General features: G+C 32.4%; 3 protein-coding genes across 5 annotated transcripts; 1 reads left to right on the forward strand and 2 right to left on the reverse strand.

Moving 5' to 3' along the window:
* The first annotated feature begins 4,275 nt into the window (after positions 1-4,275).
* Positions 4,276-10,458, forward strand: LOC143915383 (ejaculatory bulb-specific protein 3-like). Its single transcript, XM_077436009.1, has 3 exons — positions 4,276-4,326; positions 8,575-8,786; positions 10,051-10,458. The coding sequence occupies exons 2-3, from the start codon at positions 8,585-8,587 to the stop codon at positions 10,236-10,238; spliced, it is 390 nt and encodes a 129-aa protein (XP_077292135.1). The 5' UTR covers positions 4,276-4,326; positions 8,575-8,584; the 3' UTR covers positions 10,239-10,458.
* A 3,082-nt stretch (positions 10,459-13,540) lies between these two features.
* LOC143915384 (retinol dehydrogenase 14-like) lies at positions 13,541-20,750 on the reverse strand. Of its 3 annotated transcripts, none has more exons than XM_077436012.1 (7): positions 20,477-20,750; positions 20,201-20,346; positions 18,473-18,603; positions 18,208-18,406; positions 17,946-18,131; positions 14,057-14,166; positions 13,541-13,976 (listed from the first exon to the last, which is right to left on the reverse strand). In XM_077436012.1, the coding sequence occupies exons 2-7, from the start codon at positions 20,334-20,336 to the stop codon at positions 13,782-13,784; spliced, it is 957 nt and encodes a 318-aa protein (XP_077292138.1). In that variant the 5' UTR covers positions 20,337-20,346; positions 20,477-20,750; the 3' UTR covers positions 13,541-13,781. The 3 variants fall into 3 exon arrangements, with proteins under 3 accessions (XP_077292138.1, XP_077292137.1, XP_077292139.1); XM_077436011.1 differs by having other exon boundaries at positions 20,435-20,734; XM_077436013.1 differs by having other exon boundaries at positions 20,509-20,712.
* Positions 20,751-22,183: 1,433 nt separating this feature from the next.
* Positions 22,184-25,617, reverse strand: LOC143915341 (retinol dehydrogenase 11-like). The gene is made up of 7 exons (XM_077435952.1): positions 25,518-25,617; positions 25,246-25,428; positions 24,816-24,946; positions 23,764-23,962; positions 23,483-23,668; positions 22,535-22,644; positions 22,184-22,459 (listed from the first exon to the last, which is right to left on the reverse strand). The coding sequence occupies exons 2-7, from the start codon at positions 25,397-25,399 to the stop codon at positions 22,265-22,267; spliced, it is 975 nt and encodes a 324-aa protein (XP_077292078.1). The 5' UTR covers positions 25,400-25,428; positions 25,518-25,617; the 3' UTR covers positions 22,184-22,264.
* Positions 25,618-25,734: the final 117 nt, after the last annotated feature.

The following is a 25,734-nucleotide window of genomic DNA, read 5'->3' on the forward strand; positions in this document are numbered from 1 at the left end:
ACGTATGTTTTTTTATTTCCTTATTTAAAAATAATATTTTGAGACTTTCCACTACCATTCCTAATATAAGAAATCCTTTACGGTGACACGACAACTCGTTCACAGACCCTGTCTGTTCACCAAGATCTCGTTTACTATGCCATTACGTATGCAGCCATCTCTTTCACAGACCGTCTGTTATCGGCGAACGAGTTGTCAGGTAACCATCCTTTACCCTTCGAGTGCTGACATCTTTTCTGTTGAAAGCCCGCCATGCTGAAAATTTTGCCAACATTTCCACCTAGAATTGTTTAGAAATTCAATAGAAAGCAGGTATAAAAATTGTAGCTAATCTAAACAAACCCTAGATAACTACCGCAGAGTTTTGTAAAGGTGTGTTTATACTCTAATATATATTGCAACAATATAAAATAAACAAAAGAAGTCTATTAATGAATGTATTTTTCCAAAACTAGTTCCATATTCTTCATTGTTGTTAAAATGTAATGCTCACAATCTAAATGCCAAGCCACAACCTAAAATACTCAGCAGCTAGGGATTTCCACCGAGAAATTATGCTATGGTTATAAATTCAGAAATTCCCGTGTAAACCAGTCTTTGTAAACATTGACACGGATTACACGACCCATGTTCAATCTATTTGTTTTCAATGCTTGCTGGAAAGGCTTAGCGGGTAGTATTCTTGATTATTTTTTACATATTCAAAAAACAATGTCCATCGGCGTTTTTCAGTTCCGTCGAATTGTTGGCAAAACGCCGATTGGCGTTGGTCAGCGTTCAAAGGGTTAATTGAAAAAAAAAATTGTCGTGTTGTTCGTCAGTTGGCGCTAATTTGTGATCAATAGAATACAGTTCATAAAACGTTATAAAGAAATTGTGCAGTGTATTACACATGCTAATATATTGTACATATGTACGTACATTAATGCCAATTTAAAATTTTTGTATGTGTATAGATTTCATGTGAAAATTAGTACATATGACATGATTATGTACACATTTTTCAACCTATGTACATATGTACTGTCTTGATTTCCAAAATAAAATGCAAAAAATTTAGTAAAATTTGTCATGTTTCTATAATTTTATTTAAATAATAAATAAAATTGCTTCTTTTTTGTCATTTCATTCAGACAATGAATTTACAAGTATATGACTAATTTTTTCATATATAATACATATACATATGTATGTCAACGACAGATATGTAAATTTGAAATCCATAGCCATTTTTTTAGTGTCTTAAATCGAAAATTTTAAATTTAAAAGATGACGAATTTTCTTAAAACAATAATGAAGTGGCATTGCAAAAAATTGTTAAGGTATTGTAGAAATCCGTACCACGAGTATATAATAATTATATACAATATCTGATTTACAGCTATTTCGCACATGGCGATCTCGCACACGTCACTAAAATCTCGATTGCGGAATATCTAGCACTCGAAAATTTCACCCACCCAGAGACATCCACGCGAACTATCACACTAACGAGAATTCGAGTGCCAGATATTCCGTATTCGTGATTTTCGAGACAACGATTGTTGTGTGCGAGATCGCCATGTGCGAAATAGTCCGTTTACCCTGATTTACAATGCGCAATTAAATAATAAAACAAAATGCTACACAATTTGAATCTTTCGATCCGACAAGTGCTATTTTGTAACTATTGCTGTAAAGGGAATCTGGAGACGAGGAAGAGACTTGTGACAAGAATTTGAAAGTAAGCAGATTAGATATTATTCGAAAGAATACGAACTTTCATAGGGAGTAATGGCATGTGTGCTAAATTTCTTAATGCTGTGGCAATAATAAGTAATTTTATCAACAGAAATGTATAATTTTCTTTGAATCGATTTAATTCTCCAATAAACATTAGTATATTTCAAAAAGTTACCGGTTAATCGTTATATTTCTTCATGCCTGCAGATGCTGTCATTTATCACAAATATTGATTTAAATACTTAACACACAGATGGTTCGGTGATTATTCCGCAAAATGCGATCACGCGCAAGTCGTTTAAATCCCGATCACGGAACATTTGGCACCCAAAAACTCCATCAATCGAAAGGCACCCACGCGAAATATTGTACTAACGAGAAATCGAGTGCCAGATGTTCCGTGATCGTGATTTTAGTGACTTGCGTGAAATCGCTTTTTGCGGAATAATCCGTTTACCGACACAAACACATATTTAAAAAAATATCGATTGTGACAGTTTTAGTGATATAATATACTAGTGTTTTTACCCGGCTTCGCTCGGTATTTGTAATATAAACCGCTTAAACATGGCCGATCTTGTAGTAAACATTTTATTTAAATTTATTTGAATATTCATTTGTTCGATGACGTCACGGATTGACGAACCAACAATAGTTATATACAAAGTCTTTTTCGAAATTATATATTAGATTGAAATCGCATGAGAGTAATAATGCGTGAGAATAATTTTAATACATATATAGCTTCGTTCACGATAAAACGAAATTCTAGCATTTTCATACAATGAAATAAATGGATTGATTCAAATTGTAAATTTTATAAACAAGGATGTGTCAATAAATTCTATATTGACATGATTTTAGAAAATTTATTTCGAACAGCATTTTCAATATTGTACTATGACGAAACAAGTTTGTAACAGTTAGGGCTGTCACAAACTGATTTATGCGGTGTAAAAAGAAACATTATGCCAGAGAAGAGTTTATAGCTACATACATACATATTTAGCAATTTAACATACATAATACAAGGATTTTTAAATATTCATTTGGTTTTAATTTATATGAATTGATAAAATGACCTTATAATTACCAGCTCTAGCTTTCAGGCTTAATTTATGTCGGTTAGCTTTTCGCTCTCCAAGGTGTTCAGTTTTGGTTAGCAATTTTAATATTAAAAACGTTTTGCAATCATGTATAACTTACAGTCAAACATTTCAATTTTGGTATTAATATGAATCCAAACCGTTTTAAATAAAAAAAATCCACTTGCTTTGACATACATATACATATGTACCTTTACACGAGGAAATATAAATAATACCTGTGTCCTAGGATTTGACTCACTATCTTCGAGAAGAGTTATTGTTATTTCCAAATACTTCTTTGGATTCAATCTTTCAAGTGATGGTTGGAGCTCAATGTCATGGAATAACGTCTATTCAACGCCGTGCCATCATAAACCAACTTGTTATCTTGGTTACCAAAAAACAAATTTTCTTGACTACACAATGGCACTTCATACTTTCGCGTTGGTAAAACCGTAATTACGAATATTATTATTAAGAGGTTTTTTCCCGCAATCTTCCCGGACATTCACATTACAGTAATCTTTCCCGACATGCATACAACAAATCCTGAAAGTTCCATCGTAATCGGTTCAGTGGCTTAGGTGCCTATTCAAGACAGACAGACAGACAGACAAACATTCAATTTTTATATATTAGATTATACCAGAATCCGGCGGCCCCTCCAGGTCTTCGCCCCCGGCGCCCCTGGGTCTTCGCCACCGCCATCCCGCCGCCCCGGGGGCGAAGGCCCGTCACCTAATGTTAAATATATTTGGCTTAATGGTAGCGTTGAGACCGAAGGTTCGAGTCATCGTCAAAATTGCTGGTTGGGTTTGGGGGTTTTGTGACTCCAAATCGATCGTTTCTCTATAAGAGTTTGCCAATTTTATCTGATCATTGCTGAAACGGTTCCTGAAAAATTGGTATTAGATCATTTCCTGTCGTCACAAAAATCTGTCTGTGTATAATTTATTAAAATTATGCACAGTAATCTGAAATCTATAGATATCTCTATAATTTCGTATTTATTATATGTATAAAAGTTATACACAAAAATCTAAAAATAATCCATAGATGTCTCTATGATTATTATTTCTGATTAATTGTTATATGCTATGTATTCTGATTGTATATGTATGTATATTTTATTTCTGACCGTTAAAAACTTACACTCGTCGCATTGGAGCAATCTGTAATGACGAGTGTATATTGATTGCAACAATAAAATAAAATAAAATACATACATATATACAAAATTTGTGTATTAATTATGATTGTAAAATAAATAAATGATAAATATGTAATTGAAAAAACAGGAAAGACATTGTTTATAGTTGATCAATTAATTAATTTACCATCGGCAATTACTTATTGACAACCCTGCTTATTTTTCAGTGCTGTTTTTATGTCAAATACATATGCTTATTTGACGATCCTTGGTATGCGACCGTGCCTTTATATAAAAGAACGCACTCTTCACTCTACCGGTTAGTTTAATTTGATTTATCACTCGGCTAGGTAGTTTCGATTACAGGTGAGTCTTGAAAACGAAGTTTGAATTCCCAAAAGTATATTTTAATAACAAATTTAAACGTTTAAAGCGTTCAATATTTTATTACTTAGAGACAGAACAAAATTTCCTTAGCATAGGGAAAATTATATCATTTGATTTTGATTTTTAAAATAATTAAATTTTATTTTTATTTTAAACACATTAATCAAACTTTACTTCATACGAATTATGGCTGAAATGTACCAATCTTGGAAAAAAATTTTGAGCATAAATCATGATAATTAATATACACTACCGTCCATATGTTTAAGACCAAACCTATAACTCGATTTCTAATGTCCATTAAAATAATTTAGCGTAAAATAGTTCAAAGAAATGGGTATCATTTGTTTCCCTACACCCTTGGATTTAATTTGAGCAAAAAAAAGCAGGGATTATCCCATTGGTTTGTTGTTTTTTTTATATAAGGGTTCAAAATGGGCTCAAAGACACCGCGTGACGAATCGACACAAGTTGCAATTCGACAACTCTACTATACGCAGTTTATGTTACGAACTTTTTTTGTTATTTTATCCTGCTGATATGACATCGAAACAGTTCAAAATAATAAACCCTAAATGAATTTGGTTCAGTTTAATCTGATCAGTCAGACTTTGAAGTCGTATTAGCGAAAAATTTATAATACATAAAGAGGACAAAATTTTTTGAATAAATATGGGAAAAAATAAAAATCTCACCATGGAAACTCGAGGAGCCATTATTGCTCTTTACAAACAGCAAAAAACCCAACGATATATCGCCGAAAATCTGAATATTTCGAAGACTGCAGTACAACAGACGATAAAAAAATTCCAAAATTCTAACAACATTATGGATTTATCAAAATCAGGACGTCCCAGAATCACAACACAAGCATTGGATCAACAAATTATATTATTGAGCAAGCGAAATAGAAGGATAACGGCACCAGAAATCGCCTCTGACATAGAAAAGACAGCCTTCAAAAAAGTATCGGTCACCACGGTTAAACGTCGGCTGATGGAAGTGAAGCTGGGAGGGCGCATAGCAGTAAGAAAACCATTATTAAGAAGAAATAATAAAGCGAAAAGACTAGCTTGGGCTCTTCAGCATCGTAATTGGTCAATTGAAGATTGGTCAAAAGTGATTTGGTCCGATGAATCGAAGTTTGAATTGTTCGGTTCGAAAAGACGAGTTTACGTCCGGCGCACTCCCCAAGAAAAAATGATGCCAAACTGTGTGCTGCCAACAATCAAGCATGGTGGTGGATCCATAATGATATGGGGATGTTTCTCAAGAGCTGGAGTTGGGAATTTAATCAAAATTGATGGAATTTTAAGAAAAGAAGGGTATTTGAAAATTTTAAAAGAACAAGTTTTGCCGTGCGGCCGGAACTTATGTGGGCATGATTTTATATTCCAACAAGATAATGACCCAAAACATAAATCAAAGCTATGCATGGACTTCTTACAACAAGAAGAAGAAAAAAATAATTTAAAAATCATGAACTGGCCTCCTCAATCCCCCGATTTAAACCCAATAGAACTTTTGTGGGACGAATTGGACAGACGAACCAGAATCCATCGCTCAACATCCATAAATAAGTTTTGGAATCATCTACAGGAAAGTTGGAAGTCCATACCTCCCATCATACTTCAAAATTTAATAAATAGAATGCCGAGACTATGTGCAGCAGTGATTAAAAGTAAGGGTGGGTTTTTTGACGAAAGTTCAGTTTGACGTTTTTATTTTTTTATAATTTTATGTTTATTAATTATTGTAATATCTTTATTTATTTTAATAAATGCGTATTTTTTGAACATAACTGAGTTTGTATTTTTTAAATTGGTCCAAAATTGTGTAAAATATGCTCCAAAAACACTTTGGTCTTAAACATATGGACGGTAGTGTACATATTTGGAAAATGGGTATTATTTTACACGCTTGAAAGAGTTTATGATAAATAACTTATTATGTTAAATTTATCTAAATTCTAGAGATCATAAAGTGCGAGATTTTGCCCAGTAGATTTGCAAAATGAAAGTTTTAAGACACTTTGATTTTAATTTAGTATTGAATATCTACTTTATTGGTTAGTCACAGGCTAGGCTGATATTATTGGTACTAGATACTATTTTCTGGGCGGAGCTGGATGTTAAAAGCCAGTACAAATTAGTATCTATATACATAAGAAAATTATGTGCAATTAACATTTCATGAAAATCGTTGTGCAATTTTAAGTAAGTACACTTAAAATCGTTGTGCAATTTTAAGTAAGTACACTTCAATGCGCAATGGATAAAGTCCAGCTCAGTAAAAACCCAATTTATATAACAACATTGAAAGTATTTCAATCATTGCACGTATGAATTACATGCATAAATGTATGAACAATCATAATTCATCGTTTAATCATTTCCTATGTGCTGGTCTTGGTCCACTTTTACTGATCATTCCTAACGAAGAAATTACTCAACGTTCGATAATCCGATTGGGATTGTATGTAATATGGCGTACGTATGCGTACGTGCATGAAACTCATCGATTGTGCAATGTTTATGAACGTTTTACTTTTGAAAAGTGAATATTTTGAAATTGAACGCGGTGTGAATTTCAAAATGACCCAAAAAAAAAAAGAAAACAAATAAAAAACAAGCTCACGCATACATATGTATATGCACAATGTGCAAATTAAATAAATAAATAGTGCACCAGTTTTTGCGACGTGCTGCAACGTGTGCCAAAAATTCAATATTAAATTTTGAATGTTGCATTTAGTAATCACGTTTCGAGTTATGTACAATCAATGAATAAATTTAAATTTAAAGTATTTTCATTTTGAAATACGTATGTCTTTGATCGTTTTGCATGATTGCGATTATTTATTAAACGTTATTATGTCATATATATATGTATATGTATATGAAAATTAACATTTATTTTTATGGAATCCTATGCTTTATTTAAACTCGCCTAGCTGTGAACTTATTATAAAGATTCAAATATAATATTTGGTTGATTTTCGGTACTTTTCTACTTCTACTTTTTTTTAACCTACATATATATTTATTTTTCATAACCCACAAGAATTAAATTTGAATTTATACAAAAACAAAAGAAATAATGAAAATGAAAACAAAAATCTATACGTCAAATTTTTAAAATTCAAAATAAATAAGGAAAAAATTCTAATATAAGAAAATATACATATCTTTCGAATTTTAATCAATTTAAATGACTAATTGTATGTTTTTATTTAAAACTAGTGTTTTTACCCGGCTTCGCTCGGTATTTGTAATATAAAAAGCTTAAACATGGCAAAACAATTTAATAGTAAATATTCATTTGTGTTTTTATTAAATTTATTTGAATAGAAAAAAAATAAAATTCAACCAATCGAATTGTCGACATAGAAACTTTGATTTGTTTTCGATGTTCCCAAAAAACCTTACATACATACATAGTTACAAAGTCTCTTTCAAAATTATATATATTATATTATTCAGAATAATTTAATGGAAAAATTCTTAAATATATGTACAGGATGTTTGGAAGCTATATATGTATGTATGTAGGTACAAAGCCTTAAAGGGTTGATAGCTCATATCATTTAGACCATTTTGAGCAACACATACGGTTTTTTTTAAATTTAATTTTTAAAGATTTTTAGTAAAAACACCAAAATCTCACAGTTAATTGCTAATACTGCCCAAGTTAAAAGCGATATGTTAGTCAATTATTATTTTTTGTTTGTTTAATGTTTATTCAATCAAATAAAAACAAATCTGTGTTAACAGAAAAAAATATTAGAGGCGCAATAAGTTTTCAAAAATTTGTCAAGTAAGAAAAATCTGATATTTTTCTGTATTTAAAAAAATAACATTTTTTTTTTAATTTCAAAATAACTTTTAAAAAACATGCCTGCTTATTGCCTTTCCTTTGAAGATATCACTCATGCAGATGTCTTTCAAATTATCAGAAATAACGTGTAAAACCTAATCGAGGGAGCGTGCCGAACAAAGGCCGTGAATAATGTTAAATAAAAAAAAAATTGGTAAAATTATTTATTGCTTAAAATTAATTATCAAATACATTTATAACAGTCCTTGATACCGCGGAAAATCCTCGCCATTTGCAAAGGCCGAGTCCTGACAACTGTCTTCTAGCATTCCAAAGATTACTGCCTATATATGTATATGTATATATTATGCGAATGGTTCCTAATTTGAATTTAAATTATTCATTATTCAGGCAATTGAAGATGAAGGTTTTCGTATTAGCACTTTTGGTGGCGGCCATTTGCGTCACAATAGACTCTGCTCCGGCTGCCGCCACAATCGAGCTGGCCAAGTATGACAACTTCAACATTGACGAAATCCTCGACAACCAGAGGATATTGAAGAACTATATTAAATGCATGCTGGACAAAGGTCCATGCACGCCCGAAGGAAAGGATTTCAGACGTAAGTTTTGAAGAATATTTATGTATAGAAACTTTGAATTATATGTACCTATGTAGTTGAGCTGTTGATAGTACTGGAATTTTTCAGTGGGTCATTATTTTAAGTGTAGAAATATGTATATCTGTAATGTAGACCGCAGACTTCGAAATTTCCGAAAAAACTTTCACTCGTCCGAACTCGTCCCTTCTTATTTTTTACAACTTTCACTAGTCCGAGGGACGCCGGGCAATTTGGTTAGTTACCAGTTGTGGCTCGTGAGAATTCAAAGTGGAGGGGCTGCAGAGATGAATCGGGCTGTAGTAGCTCGTTGACCTTACCGGTGACCAAATGCAAACAAAAATAGCATGCACACTCGTCTAAAAGATTGCTTCAAAGCGACGAGTGTGCTAAACAGATTAAGACTCCCCCCACTATGAATTCTCACGAGCCGCTACTGATGGTCAGACATTGCCAACATCATATACAATGATATTTTTCATGTAAAAATACGAATCTATATATACAATAAACATCCACAGAGATATCTATCGAGAGAAACCTGGCGAAACCTGAGATATAACACAATAGCTCAAGATTTCGCGGGAGATATAGGGAGGGAAAGCCAATTTTTCAGGAATTGTTTCGATGAAAATCAGAAAAATTGCCAAACTCTGATTAGAAACGACCGATCTGGTTACAAACCAAGGTCTGGCCAGCAGCAACCAGTGTGACTCGAACTCACAACAACACTGACCATAGCAATGCTAACCACTACTCCATGTACTGTACTAGGAGGGCTGCAGATCTTCAGCCCATATGGGTGGCAAAAATAGCATTAATGTGTACTATCTTGGGAGGGCTGCAGCCCCGCAGCCCATATGCATGGGCTGCAGTAGTTACCCATAATAACAAGCAAAATGTTTGCTTTTATGATCTGAAATTCAATTCTGACGATATTTATAATTTTTTGTAACATTTGGTAACATACATATATACATACATACTCGTAGGTGGCGCAAATAAATTAGTAGTAGTAAAATTTATAGGATGGAAATTTTCTCAAACGTCGCGAAAAAATGCTATATTTTTAAGGTTATATCTTGCAGTTTATTAATGAAACATTTTTTTCATTTATTTGTGGCTCACCTGTAGATTTATGTAATGTTTGCATCTTAAGTTACGTATCTGGAGTAGTCGTCCTCGTGACGAATTTCTACAACTATCTCCGACAACCTCGTCACTTTTATGCATAAAATATGTGTACATGTCCTTTTTTTCGATTCAGGATTCTTGCCTGAAACCTTGGAAGATTCTTGCCGTGGATGCAGTGCCAGTCAGCGCCAGAGGATGAGACAGATCACGACGCACTTGAGGAACAAGAGACCCGACGATTGGACCCTACTTCTGGCCAAATATGACCCACAAGGAAAGTACAAAGTTGAATTCGATAAGTTCGTCAACTCAACTGATTAAAATTATGATATTGAAAGTAAAACCTCAATTCCTTCTACTAGAAGTTTCTGTCTTAATCATTTAAACCATTATGGAATTGGGCAATGGAACAAAACACTTTTGTATGTAGTTTTCTATAGTTTAATTTAAACATATTTTTTTATATTTTATTATGCTTGTAAATGTATTGTATAAAAATAATAAAAATGAAAGCTTTAAAAATGTTGTACTTTTATTGAAATTTTATTTGATTTTTATTATGATATAATCTTACACCTGCTCTTTTTGAACTATATGAATTTTACAAAACAAGAGTTCAAGGTGATATATTTATTGTTAACGTTCGTATTAAAGTATAATACGAAAAAGTACATAAATTAGCATAGACAAATATTAGTAAGAGAGTTTTTACACGACGAACTATTGATCTTTGTTTGATGGTTTCAATGTGGCGTGAGGAAAACTTAAAAAAAAGTGTTGATTAACGTCTGTTAAAAAAACCTCTTTGAGGAAATTTTTTATAAAAATGTCGACAAACAAAGAGGTAAAAAAATTCAACTTGTTATTAGTGCTACTGAGAAAAGATCGTTTTCAAATAATAACAACGAACTTCAGTCTGATGCATCATCAGATCTAATTCATTTTGAATGGACACTTAAGTAGACTATAATAAAATTTAATTGCTCATATGTCACCAATGACATTAATTTGCAAACACATTGGATTATGCTCCTCGGGAAAACTTTGCAATCGGTACACGAACCACCTTTTGACCTTCGTGCGAAGAGATTAATTGTCTAACGAATACAAATTACGCTTTGAATTGACGTACAGCGCACTTGGTGTAAAAAAATGAAACTTATTATATTTTAAGTGAGTATGTTTAAGTATATCCTAGTCCTGGAATACGAAAAATTCATGAAAGACTAGGGTGACCATATTTCCCAGGACTCTAAACGCAAAATAGCTGTCCTATATACCTATAAAAACACGTCCAAAAATTTTATAATTTCTCAAATAACCGTTGATATTGTCAATGAATTTAATTCTTTTTAGAATGTATAATTCTTGTGTACAAGGAAAATAGAAACAGGATTTAAACAAAAAACAAACACTAAAAATCTGACGTTCATGCGCTGCATACTTATTTTTTTCTAACTACAAATTTTCCAAAAAGATATTCTTGGTTTCTTTTAATTGCAAAAAGTATGTGCAACTAAAAATTTAGATTTTTTTAATTTTCATTTATTCTTTTGCTAAGTAATATATTTTTTATCAGAACGTACACTTATTTGAAAGAAGAAAATGAAACAAGATAAATATATTGTATTTTACAGTTCTTTAAAAATTATTATGATCAAATTAATAGCACAAAATGATTTTTTTTTAGAAACCAGGGGCGTCATTTCATTTTTCCTAGGGGGGGGCAACGTTTTTGACCAACAAGGAATGAATCTCTAGAGGCGGGAGGGGGGTGGGGGGGGGGGGTGTATTACATTAAAAAAATGAGTGTATACGGATTTTAGCTATCTCTTTTAATCATTTTTTTATTTATATATTTTTATCAATAAAATTAATAGTAAAATTAGTAATTCTAAAGGATAAACGAGTTTTACAAATATCTTTCAAAGCAAGACAAACAACAAAACAAAATGTATTTGGGAGTAATACTGGAGACGCTGTTCGAAATAAATTGTTGGCTTAGTATTTTAATTCAAATTCATAATAATACATTAAACAACGTTGATAGTCCCGTTAAAATCTAGGGAGGGGGGTAGCTGCGTACCCCAGCCCCCCCAAAAGGACCCTTCTGTTAGAAACATGTAACAAAATATTTAAATGCTACTTAAAAATTAATATATTGTATTTAAATGTGTATTTATATATTAATATTTGTTTTTGGAAACAAAATATTATAATTTGGAAAAAAGTGGTAATATATCTTCTAATCTATAATTTGGAAAGAGACTTTGTATGTATGTAAATATGTAAATATCCTTGGTCGTCGTCGTCTTCGTCGTCCGTAGATCGGTGACGTCATCGAACACGTGATTCGATTTTTTTTTTTCGATCCATGGGCGCCGATTTGTTTTTTTCGTTTCAATGGATTCACCCCCGCGGGGGCGCAAGGCGAGTAGCTTCATGGGGCCCCGCCAGGGGCGCCACAAGGGGCGCAGCCCCGAAGGGGGCCCGGGGGGCGCAGCCCCGTGGGGCCCCAGCCTCATGGGGCGCAGCCCCATGGGGCTCAAAAGGGGGCGCCACAAGGGGCGCAGCCCCGTGGGGCCCCGAAGGGGGCCCGGGAGGCCCAGCCTCATGGGGCGCAGCCCCATGGGGCTCAAAAGGGGGCGCCACAAGGGGCACAGCCCCGTGGGGCCCCAGCCTCATGGGGCGCAGCCCCATGGGGCTCAAAAGGGGGCGCCAACAGGGGCACAGCCCCGTGGGGCCCCGAAGGGGGCCCGGGGGGCCGAGCCTCATGGGGCGCAGCCCCATGGGGCTCAAAAGGGGGCGCCACAAGGGGTGCAGCCCCGTGGGGCCCCGAAGGGGGCCCGGGGGGCCCAGCCTCATGGGGCGCAGCCCCATGAGGCTCAAAAGGGGGCGCCACAAGGGGCGCAGCCCCGTGGGGCCCCGAAGGGGGCCCGGGGGGCCCAGCCTCATGGGGCGCAGCCCCATGGGGCTCAAAAGGGGGCGCCACAAGGGGCGCAGCCCCGTGGGGCCCCGAAGGGGCCCCGGGGGGCCCAGCCTCATGGGGCGCAAGCCCTAATAGGCATTAACTAAGGGGGGCGAAGCCCTAGACGGCAATTAATCATGGGGGCGCGGAGGGGCGAAGCCCTAAAAGGCAACTGATCATGGGGGCGAAGCCTTAGACGGCATTTAATCATGGGGGCGCGGAGGGGCGAAGCCCTAAAAGGTATTAACTAAGGGGGGCGAAGCCCTAAACGGCAATTAATCTTGGGGGCGCGGGGGGCGAAGCCCTAAAAGGCATTAACTTAGGGGGGCGAAGCCCTAGACGGCTTTTAATCATGGGGGCGCGGAGGGGCGAAGCCCTAAAAGGCAACTGATCATGGGGGCGAAGCCCTAAACGGCAATTGCTCATGGGGCGTGGAGGGGCGAAGCCCTAGAAGGCAAAGGCTCAGGGGGGCGCCGAGGGCGAAGCCCTAGAAGGCAAAAAAAAATTTTGATTTTTTTTTTTTGATTTTTTTTAATTTTTTTTTGATTTTTTTTTTGATTTTTTTTTTGATTTTTTTTTTTTTTTTTTTTTTATTTTTTTTTAAATTTTTTTTTTAAATTTTTTTTTTTAATTTTTAAATTTTTTTTTTTTTTTTAATTAAATTAGCTTAGTCATGTTTAAGCGGTTTATATTATAAACACTGAGCGAAGCCGGGTAATACAGCTAGTGTATTATAAAATTCTTAAAATAAAACGGGACAAATTAAACAATTATACGAAAACGACGGGACGAAAGCAAAGCACATAAAAAACAGGACTGTCCCGGCCAAAACGGGACGTATGGTCACCCTATGAAAGACACAATTTTTAATAAACTTGTTGGCAATTGAAATTCAATCAGTAATATTTTTCAGTCGGTTTTAATTTCACGGCTTCTTCGGTCAACTCCCAAAGCGTTTTAGCCATATTCATGTCTTGTGCAACTTTTGAAGGCTCGATCATTCTGCAATCTGCAAAATATTTTCCGGTGACGTTAGCGACATCTGGCGATAAACATAAATATAACGATGTCTGAGCTCCTTCTTCAACGCTCTGAAACAATATATTATACAAGTCAAGTAAACACACATACGTATTTTATGATATCGCATTCAAATTAAATGTAAATTTACTTTGCCTAGTATTTGGACTATGGATTTCCATATAACTTGAAATAAATGTGATCCGTGTCTTGTTATGTTCGAGTTGAAAACTCCAGGATGTAAACTATTTGCTGTCACACCTTAAAAAATTCAATTACAATTATAATTTTGTTTGAAATAATTTATTGGTGAATATTTCATTAAACAAATACACTATTAATAGTACACTATTGTGTCATTAGGGGTGGTGGCACCTGTAAATTAAACAATTTTGTTTCCCCCTCTTATTAACTTCCCCATGGAGTCTTTTCGTTTTAGACCATGCAGGTTTATTACTATTTTTTTTAGTAAATTACATTCGTCATTTTCAAGGTCTAAGCAAACGACCAATGCGAAAAAATGATAATCACGTGTTTTATATGTTTAAAACGTGTTTAGTCATCATCACACATTCCTTTTCTGCAAGGATGGGAAAATTCCCAATTTACTTCCGGGAAAAATGTTTTAGTGGATGAATTTTTCCACGTTTAATCCCTATTTTCTATTTTTTCCCATTCCCCTCTATGTTTTTATATACATAACTGTACTGACAGTTGTACTCATAGAAATGTTATAATAATAGAAGTGGCTTTAGGCGTCGTATTGTGGAAAAGGTCCACAGACCAGAGAGATGTAATAAGAATAGAGGGGCCCTTACGAATAAATAACTGTTGTCAATTTTACGCGGTACGTTTCTATAAATACGCTACATCGCACGGAATACAATCGGATCAATTTACTTATAAAAATGTATCCCATGTTGTTTATTGTGTGTTTTTGAATGTATTGTGCAATTTTTACCGATGCTTGCCCATCTTGCGAGTAATATAAATAAACAGAGAAGTTTTTATCGGACATACGTCGAGCACCAAGCGTCAAATACGAATGATGCTAAAATTATTTAGATCTGTCCATGGACAGAATGTCACTTGACAACAATATAACACCTAAAGCCACTTCTATTAATATTACATTTCTCTGCCACAGACCTTTTAAAATAATTTGCACGGCGGTCGTGTGTATGTATATTACTCGCAAGATGGGCAAGTGCATCTTTGATAATTGCACAATGCATTCAAAAACACACAATAGACAACATGGGATACGTTTTTAAAGTAAATTAATCATTTAAGTAACATATTATTCAAGTAACATCGTAGTTTGACAGTTTTTAAAAGTGTCATGGCGACTGCAAGCATTCTAGATACAATTTCAGGGGTTTCACGACAAATCACTCACGGATTTTACACTCAACTTAAATCGATAAAATACAGCAAATAAATTTTCAATATAAAGCATTGTCAAAATAACGAATATGGGTAATACACTCTGTTGTCGTCACTAGGGATTACAATACCGAAAGTAACGATACCGGTGGTATCGGTATTTGACCGAAAACAAGTTTTTGGTAATACCGGAACTATAAACTAAATAAAAGCTTTTGAAAATCCGCAGATTTATCAAAATAATTGATCTGACTTTTACAAACGATTGCAGTGATCATAATTTACACGTTAATTTGAACTCTATATGATTTGATAGACGTGTCATTGCATCGATCAAAAACTATAAACCGTTGAGTGTAAAATCCGTGAGTGATTTGTCGAGGAATCAATTTCAGGGGTGGCACCAGAGAAATAAAAAAATAATTTTTAACTTAATGTAAAAACATTTCTCTTGGTGGGGCCGAAGATTCAACTAAATTAATAACCAATTATTTAGGTTTAAGTAATATAAACATCGTTCAATTTATATTATATATATATTTTTGTTGAAGCTATACATTACACGTTAATTTAAGACTTCCCAAGGACAGCCAAACACAACAAAGTGGATAAAAATAATTCACCAATTGAGAAAATAAACGGATTTGCTACCAATGTTCAACACCACTATATGCTCAAATAATAAATAAATCTATCTATGTATATATATTTTAAATTGAATGTCTGTCTGTGTGTCTCGTATAGGCTCCTAAACCACTGAACCGATTAAGATGAAAATTTCAGGATTTGTTTTATGCATGTCCGGAAAGATAACTGTAAAAAAATCGTCCAAAAACGGAAACGGGAACGGGAATTACATGCGTTCTTGTGGCATTGCAACGCATGCCGGGTTTAGCTAGTATCAAAATAAAACTTTCATTTCTATAGTGAATATGTGATGACCCTGATTCTATTCCGTGCGTTGTAGCGTATATGCGTAGTTATGGAAACGGTACGCGTATTATTTTGACACAGGCAATTTATTGGTAAAGGCACTTCTATTATTATAACATATGTATATCTGGTTGTACTGACAAAACTGATCAATCGGGGTAAAATGTATGAGGTGCCCTGATATTCAGTCGATAGATCGAAGATAGATTGTTTCTGGATTGCGTCTCCATCTGACTGAATCAGTTAACTTAACTTTCTTACCTTTAGTTACATAAACTGATTTCTCAGGATTTCGAACAATAGCCAATTATGGCTCATATTCGATGCTATATACATATGTATAGCTGCACCAGATGGATGTCGCGGTAGCTGTATAAATATAGAAAGCTGTATATATACATAAATTGTAATGAGGCGTGTAGCCGCTCGAGGACCGCCGATTTAAACAAGTTTGTGTCAATTTTGTGCCGTTTTTCAATTTTAATAACCCGGTGCAGAAAGCACCCCCCGCAAGGGCTTAGTAAAATCGACGCTACTGCCAATAGTAAAATCTAGTAATAACCAGCTGAACCCGACATGCGTTGCAATGCCACAATAACGCATGCAATTCCCGTTCCCGTTCCCATTCCCGTTCCCGTTGTGTTCCCGTTCCAGTTTCTATTTCAAATGATGGTTGGAGCTCAACTAAAGTCTCTTCAAAGCCGTAAAACCAACTGGTAACGTGGTTACCAACAAACACATTTCTTTGACTACATAATGTCGCTTCATACTTTTGCGTCGGTAAAATCGTAATTACGAATATTATTATTGAGAGGTTTTTCCCTTTTTTTCCACAGTAAGCTTCCCGGACATGCATATATATATATATATATATATATATATATATATATATATATATATATATATATATATATATATATAATATATATATATATATATATATATATATATATATATATATATATATATATATATATATATATATATATATCGGTTCAGGTCTGACATCAAGAGAATCTTGACCGATTGATTCATTTCTTCTCCTATTCTATTTTTCCAATATTTCCAATATTTTTATACTTTAGTTTAGTTATGTAATGTGCTATTTAATCATATTATAGCTTTCATTCTTTTCCTTTTCATTTGTTTATTTTGTATTTACCTTTTTTATTTGTTTTATATTTGTAAATTTCAATTTCTTCTTATATTCTATTTTATAACCTTTTCCAAATATTTTAATACTATAGTTTAATTATGCAATGTTCTACATATTTTGTCATGCCTTTATTCTTTACTTTTTAATTTGTTTTCCTTATATTTATCTTTTTCATTTTTGTAAAAATCTATTATTGGACTCGGATGTTACATATATTATTTATTTACTATTTGTTTTTTTTATACATATCTATGTACATCCTGTCTGTTGATTTTTCAATTAATAAAATAAAATAAAAAATAAAATAAAATATATATATATATATACATATATATATATATATATATATATATATATATATATATATATATATATATATATATATATATATATATATATATATATATATATATATATGTGTATATATATATATATATATATATATATATATATATATATATATATATATATATATATATATATATATATATAAATATATATAGATTTCTTTAGAGAGAATCCTGAAATATCGATATTGATGTTTTAAAAATAAAATAAAACATACCTGTTCCTTTCAGCAGCCGGGCTAATTCATTCGTAAAGTAAATATTCCCTAGTTTACTGTTTGAATATAGATATAATTGAAAGGTTGTGTCACTTTTTGTCAAATTGTCAGGATTTAGACGTCCCATAGTATGTGCATCCGATGAAACATTAACAATGCGACTAGGAGATGTTCTTTTAATTAATCCTGAAATTTAGATCAATCTCAATTGTATTGCTTCCCATTTTTTCTTTATTTTGTAATCGTTGATGTTGAACACTACCTAGCAGTAAGTTTGTCAGCAGGAACGGTCCAAAATAATTGACCTGCATTAACTCATCCAAACCATCGTCGGTTTGTCTGATTCCAATTCCACTAGCACCGGCATTATTTAGTAATATATCAATACGAGCTTCTTCTTTTAATATTTCCTGAGCACATTTTCGAACTGACATCAAAGAGGAGAAGTCTATATGTTTCAACTGGAAGTTTTTATGAACATTATTTAATTATTTAGGGTTATTTACATTGGAAGATGAATTTCAAACCTTTATTTTGTCATTTCTAGTAGATTTTATAATTTCTATTCTGGCTCTCTCAGCTGTGACCATATCCCTACATAGCATTATTACTTTTGCTCCCCTTCTAGCAAATTCTTTTGCACATACAAATCCAATACCTGCCGAAATAAAAACATACTAAATATATATAGAGAATAATAAATTATTTTTTATATCTATCAACATTAAAAACAACATTTTTCTAAAGGGGGAAATTGCTACTTTAGAAAAAATAATGTTAGTTGTCACAGTAAACTAACATGGAGATTTAAGATGATATTTCACATTGTACATCTGTATATATACATATAATATCGCTATTCTGTGTGTTTGTGTATCTGCGATAACGCTCGCCGTACTATAATAGACGTTTCGATTCAACATATGTGGAATTTTGGTAGATTAAAAATTATAAGAAGTATGTTAGATGAATTGGGATGGTTGAGTATTAGTAATAGTTTAAAGCTAAGCACATTATCGTTTGTTTATAAGTTAGATCATGAGTTATTACCCGATTATTTTAAGGATTATAGAATAAGAAATAGAGATATTCATAATCATTACACTAGAAATAAGAATAATTTAGTTTTAGTTAGAGTAAGAAAAAGAAAACCAGCTGGGGGTGGCTTTCACAAGGGTTTACTAATGTATATCGCCCTCCATGAGTGCATCAGGTCTTCTAAGACCATGGATGCATTCTTGCGAGGAGCGAAGAGACACCTCTGTGAGGGACAGTACATATAAGTTAAATATAGAATTTTAGATTTAAATTATTAAGATATATTTTTTTAAATTAGCCAATAGCTAAAATTATATAAAAAAAATGTATATGTACATATGTCACAGGTAAAACACTACCAACAAAATGTACAATAAAATTTTTTTTTTTTTATAATTTTTGTAAAAATCTGTAATTGGACTCGGATGTTACATATAATATATATATTTACTATTTGTTTTTTTATACATATCTATGTACATCCCGTTGTCTGTTGATTTTACTATAAATAAAATAAAAAATAAAAAATAATAATACTCTCTCTGAGCAATTAGTGCCATCTATTGAAAATTTATTTAATTAATTAATTTTTCTATTGGTGTTTTATATTGTTTATATTTAGGCAGGTAAGTAGTTTTTACCTTTTTTTAATATTGAACAATTAAATATAAATATATTTAAAAAGTATTTGAAAAAAATACAGCACCGGCACAATTCTTTTAATCTTTTTTTTATTTAATAACTTAATCTGCCATAACCTATGCAATGATATTCCATCGGGCATAACACTAGTAATAATATGATCGGCAATAAAAAAACTACAGGCAATATTTCTGATTTGTCTTACTTGAATTTCATAGATTATAAGTAAGGATAATAAACAATTGATTTACTATTTGATACAAGGTTAAAATTACATATGACTGAAAGATACAAAGAACTAGTTGAACATTCAATTTATAATAACATGGTATAAAGTTTAAAGAATATAAGGAAACAATTAAATAATGTCTATTGATCGTTTAATAGACTTTGTATTGTTTTGGAGAGTAGATCTGTTAGTAACTATCGAAAAACAATAAACAACGACACCGAGTAATGAAATTATCATAGTATGTAATTTATATTCAAATGTCAAAAATCTGAAGTACATTTTAGGAGTAATAACGAATCTATTGATTTATATATGCTGTTGAGATATAGACATTTATATTCACCAGAATTTGCGCCAGTAACAATCACATGTTTTCCATCAAGTCTTTCTGTTCCTTTGTATACTCCAGTGGTGAGAATATGGTATATTATATAACATACGTAAAGTATCGCAAGAATACACCAAATGTACGTCCACATAGTTGGAGATCTAAACAGGAAATGTCGGATTGTATACTGGACATGTACTATGCATGTAAACTAACAACCATGTAACATACATAGAACGATAAAATTACAATAGTAATATGTGGAATATAAATAGATTTTGTGAACCATACAGATTGATAGCGTGTGTGGATTATTTACATACATGGACAGAAGCAGAGTTTGAATTTATCGATTTGTAAAATAATGCAATTCTTAAATACAGCGTGGCCAAAAAAATGATGATGTAGTGAAAAAATCATATAAACTTGTACTGAAAAATAATATCTGTGACTTGTAAGATGAATTTGATAGATATGCAAAAACAATAAAATGCAACGCGATGTTGGAAAAATAGCTGACAATAACTACTAGCAAGGCTAGCTAAGGCTACTAGCAAATGGTATCTTATCATATTCATGATAACAAATATTACTGTCCAAGAAACATACAACTGTTTGAGAATCGAAGCGAATGACAGAACATTTGACACAATAGCTCAGTCATTTTGTTGGACATGGAGCTGTTCAATTAAAATCCATTGTGACAAATTTGTTCGGCACGTCCTATACGTCTATAGACGTATGCTACTTTACATATTTTTGATAAATAATGTAAGAGTTTGTATCAATCTCCATTCGATACATATTCTGTGATATGTTTTACATACATTTATGGTATATGATTTTAGAAAGATATTTGAAATTATAATGTAGCATCATGGTCAATTTTTTACCATTCTGTATCTTGATTATATTACATATTATGATAATTATGTATATTATCATTATCATGATGTCATAAAAATAGCAGGAAATTTAAGCTTTGGCTAATTTGTCGTTTGAATGCTACAACATTTTGATGTGTTATGGAAATTTTTTGCAATAAACAATATTTTTTATATATTAATGTTGTAAACTTGAAAGATTTTGATATACAAAGTTATTTTTCGAATGGCTCCTATTTCAAGAGCTATTTGACTTGTCAATTAAATCGTTGCTGCTGACCCTGAATGCGATATTTTCCACTTTAGTGAGCGTAAATGATCAGATATTATTCTATCCTATTTGTCTGGTAGTCTGCGCTCATCATTATTTAAATAATTGAATGTGATGTATGAGTTGAATTTTGATCTACTCTTTTCCATTTGGGCCTCGCATTGATATTTTGTATCTGCAGTTGGTTCTTATTTATTGGAACTGGCTGTAGTTGCAAGATATTCCCTTTTTTGTATTTTATTACTTTAAATTTTTATTTATCCGCTACTATTTTAATGTTTTATTGTTTATTTATGATTGTTTTAATTGTATTTTTGTTTGTGTATATATATTTTTATTATTGTCATCTATCTTTTTGTCGATTTTTGATATTCTTCGATTTTGGCCTCACGGGGATGTTTTGTGATCACAGTTGGTTCTTGTACATATGTACATAAATACGTACATACATACAAATGTATATTGGTGCTGACTGTTGATACTAGATATTCCCAAATTTTCTCCTTATATTTAAATATTATTATGTTGTGTGACTAATTATATAGCTTCAGCTTTTGTTTTTTTGTGAATTGTGTGTATAAATATGTATTTCATTTCTGTATAGTTACTTATTTTGTTTCTTTTCTGTTATATTTTTGACCATTGTGGCGCATTATGAATTCCTGTAATGCCACAATGGTCCAAACCTTAAATAAATATTCATGTTTTGGGTTCAGTTTGCCGTCTACAGTACATATGAATCAACAAGATATCTTCGGGATTTTTTACGCATATTTTATAACGAACGAATCAGCATATTCCAATTATACTAAAAATAATGTACGTATAACAAAAATAAATATTTAAATTTAAAATATCAAAATTTATTTAATAAGAAGCATTCGAAATGAGTTCTTCTCAATATAATTAACATTTACAAATCAATCAAAAATGTTTTTCAGTCGGTTTTAATTTCACAGCTTCTTCAGTTAACTTCCAAATTGTTTTAGCCATGTCCATATCTTGAGCAGCTTTAGAAGATGTGGATATATCACACTCTGTAAAATATTCTCCAGTAACGTTTGTAACATCCGGCGATAGACACAAATACAAAGATGTTTGCGCTCCCTCTTCTACGGTCTAAAATATAAATTGAATCATATTATATAATACTTCTATTATTTTAATCAGTTTTACTAGAAAGCGTGGACGCACTTTAAAAGCTAGATTGGTTACGGCTTTCCATAGAAGTTTGAATAAATATGGCGCCCTTCTTACTATATCAGAGCCAAAAGTTCCAGGATGAAGACTATTGACGGTCACACCTAGAAATTAATCGAATATTAAAAATTTTCAAATATATACATACATATACTATAATTTTAAGGTGGGCAACCTTGTCACAATTCACTACAAGTATTAAATTGGCCATTAAAGCATGGTGAATTTGAATATGCATTTGATCTCTCATAATGATTTAAATTCACATTTTACTTCAACCATACATACAATTTCTGAATTTAATTCAAATGAATTTAACAAGCAAGTATTCATCGATATAAATAAGAGAAGTTAGAATACCATGAGATAGTGTACAAAGTTTTGTGGTTCTATGTAATTTGAAAACTAGATTTGTGTAGTAGACAAACAAAAAAATAAATTGCTAAAGATGGATAGGTTGCCCAACTGTGTTATACGGTAATTGGATTAATTATTAGTCACATTGCGATCGCCCAAAAGACAATTTTTGTCATGAAAATCGCGAATACGGAATATTTGGCACTCCAGTTCTAGTTGGTATGATAGTTATCTTTAGTATGATGGACTTTTCGGTTGCCAGATGTTCCGTTATATAGATTTTAAAGGATTGTAAATAGGTTTTTGAGCTATTTTTCCTATTATGCTGTAGATTAACATTAGAATAATATAATACTATGATTACTAACCAAATTAAATTAAATTGTAAAATAGAAAATGATCAGTAGATCAGTAGCTATTAAAATAGATAAAAGATGTATTATGAAAATAATTTCGTAATAATAAAAAGCATTTAAAAATCAAAAAAATATAGATTTTAGTGACATTTGGGCTTTTGCGCTTTATGATCAATAATCACCGAACCGTGTTATACATATTATATGTAACTGTGTGAAACTCGAATACCTGTGCCTCTTAAAAGCCGTGCTAATTCATTTGTAAAATAAATATTTCCCAATTTGCTATTTGCATATATTTGTACTTCACTAGTTGTATTGACGTGTATCAAATTATCTGGAGTTAAATTGGCCCATTTGTGCGCAAGCGATGAAACATTTACAATACGACTGTGGGATGATTTTTTAATAACGTCTGGAATTGAGTCAATAAATACATAATATTAATAATGAAAATTTTCATTTACTCTGTGAAACATCAAACATACATATGTAAACATAGTACACTACCAAGAAGTATGTTCGTTAAGAGGAACGGTCCAAAATAATTCACTTGCATGAGGTTATTCAAGCCGTCTTCGGTTTGTTTTATTCCAAGTCCACCAGCTCCAGCATTGTTCAGTAAGATATCTATACGAGGCTCTTCAGCTATCAATTCATAAGCACATTTTCGAATAGACGTTAAAGATATAAAGTCAATATGTTTCAACTAAAATAAAATAAACCATTTAATTCATTTGCATGTTTATTTTGTATGGTTGCAGTGGCGGATTATCGAACAGAAAAATTGGCGCATATTTGTGGCCTCTAAATTTAAGGGCCTCCAAATCGTTCTGAGAAAAATTATAATTCGGAAATTCCTATGCATTTTTCCATAAAATATTGGAGTGTACGACTACTTTTTTATGTAAAGTACAAAGCTTTGCGATAATTGTTCTCGCCGTCGTCGATTGTTTGGCCTTTCTAGATAAATTTCACTGCTACAAAAGAATTCGCTAACTAATTACATTAAAAATGGCATAATATCAGAACATCTTGAAGAACAGTCTTCTGAAAGGAACAAAAAGCAGCCCTGTAGAAGAAATAATGAGCAGCTCTCTGAAAGTAACGAAGAACAACCACTGGAAAGGATCAAAAAGCAGCCCTGTAGAAGAACTGATGAAGATCCCCTTGGAAAAATTAATGAGCAGCATCATACAACGTCTGAAGAACAGACTCCTAAAATCTCCTGAAGAACAGTTTTCTGAAAAAGAAAATGAGGAAGAAAGTAAAGGTGAAAATGATACTGTAATGGCTCCCAATGAGTATTGATTTAGCATTGTTGCCAGAGTACCAATTTAAAATGTTTTCCTTTTTTTCTTGATTGTTTGTATAAGTTTGTAAATAGATGTTTGTTTATATAATTGTATAATATATATTTTTTGTTTGTATAAGTTTGTAAATATTATATATTTATATAATAGGGGGGGGGGGGCTCTAAATTACCTTGCACCTGTGGCCTCCGAAACGTTTAATCCGCCACTGTATGGTTGTGTGATAGTAAAGTAAAAAGAGATGTTTACCTTTACTTGCGTATTTCCAGTGGCTTCTATGATGTCTGCTTTGGCTATTTCAGCCGTAGTCATATCTCTACAAAGCATTATTAAGTTTGCGCCTCTTGCAGCAAAATCTTTTGCACACACCAGTCCAATACCTGATAAAATAGTCATTATTACAAGAAGGTTTCAAATTTCAACTAAATTCAAATAGCTCAATATTTGCCAGCTTGTCACATACTCAAATACTTAAGTGTACGAATGTATATTACACATGTTCTAGAATTGTGTGATGTAAATACGTATACAAGTATGTATGTGAATCAAAGCTTGAAAAGATAAATACAATTATACTAGAGCATGTATCGGGATACGATTTAAAATATTAGGTAAAGAAAACAGTATGAAATATAATAATATTTTTTATGAATTCGATATTGTATTTGTATATATTCACCAGAATTGGCACCGGTGACTATAACTGTTTTTCCATCGAGCCTTTGCTTTCCATTATATATTCCAGTGGTAAGTTTATTATAGATTTTTAGGCAAACGTATAATACTCCAATTATACATATAAGCGTTATTGGACAACAGCAACAAAATGACATTTTCAAAATTGGATTGAGAAATGTGTAATCTTAATTAACGAGACAAAAAAAAATCATGTATTAATTACATCAATGAAGAGATTTGATTTTAGAATGTAATTTGACGCGATATACTTACATACATATGAGTTGTTTTTGTCAGACTAAATTGATTTCTTATAAAAAAATTGTACGAAAAGTCACTATCTTTTTTAACTCACAGAAAGATTAAACTTTTTAAGAGTCATTCAATTTTTTTTTATTATGTGATACATTTTTATCTTTTTTAAATGTTATCTATTGTGATATGAATATGATTATATTATTGAAAGATGTTTCATAAACTATTTACCGCA

This window comes from Arctopsyche grandis, chromosome 8 (assembly GCF_051622035.1).
Source record: "Arctopsyche grandis isolate Sample6627 chromosome 8, ASM5162203v2, whole genome shotgun sequence".
Lineage (NCBI taxonomy): Eukaryota > Metazoa > Arthropoda > Insecta > Trichoptera > Hydropsychidae > Arctopsyche > Arctopsyche grandis.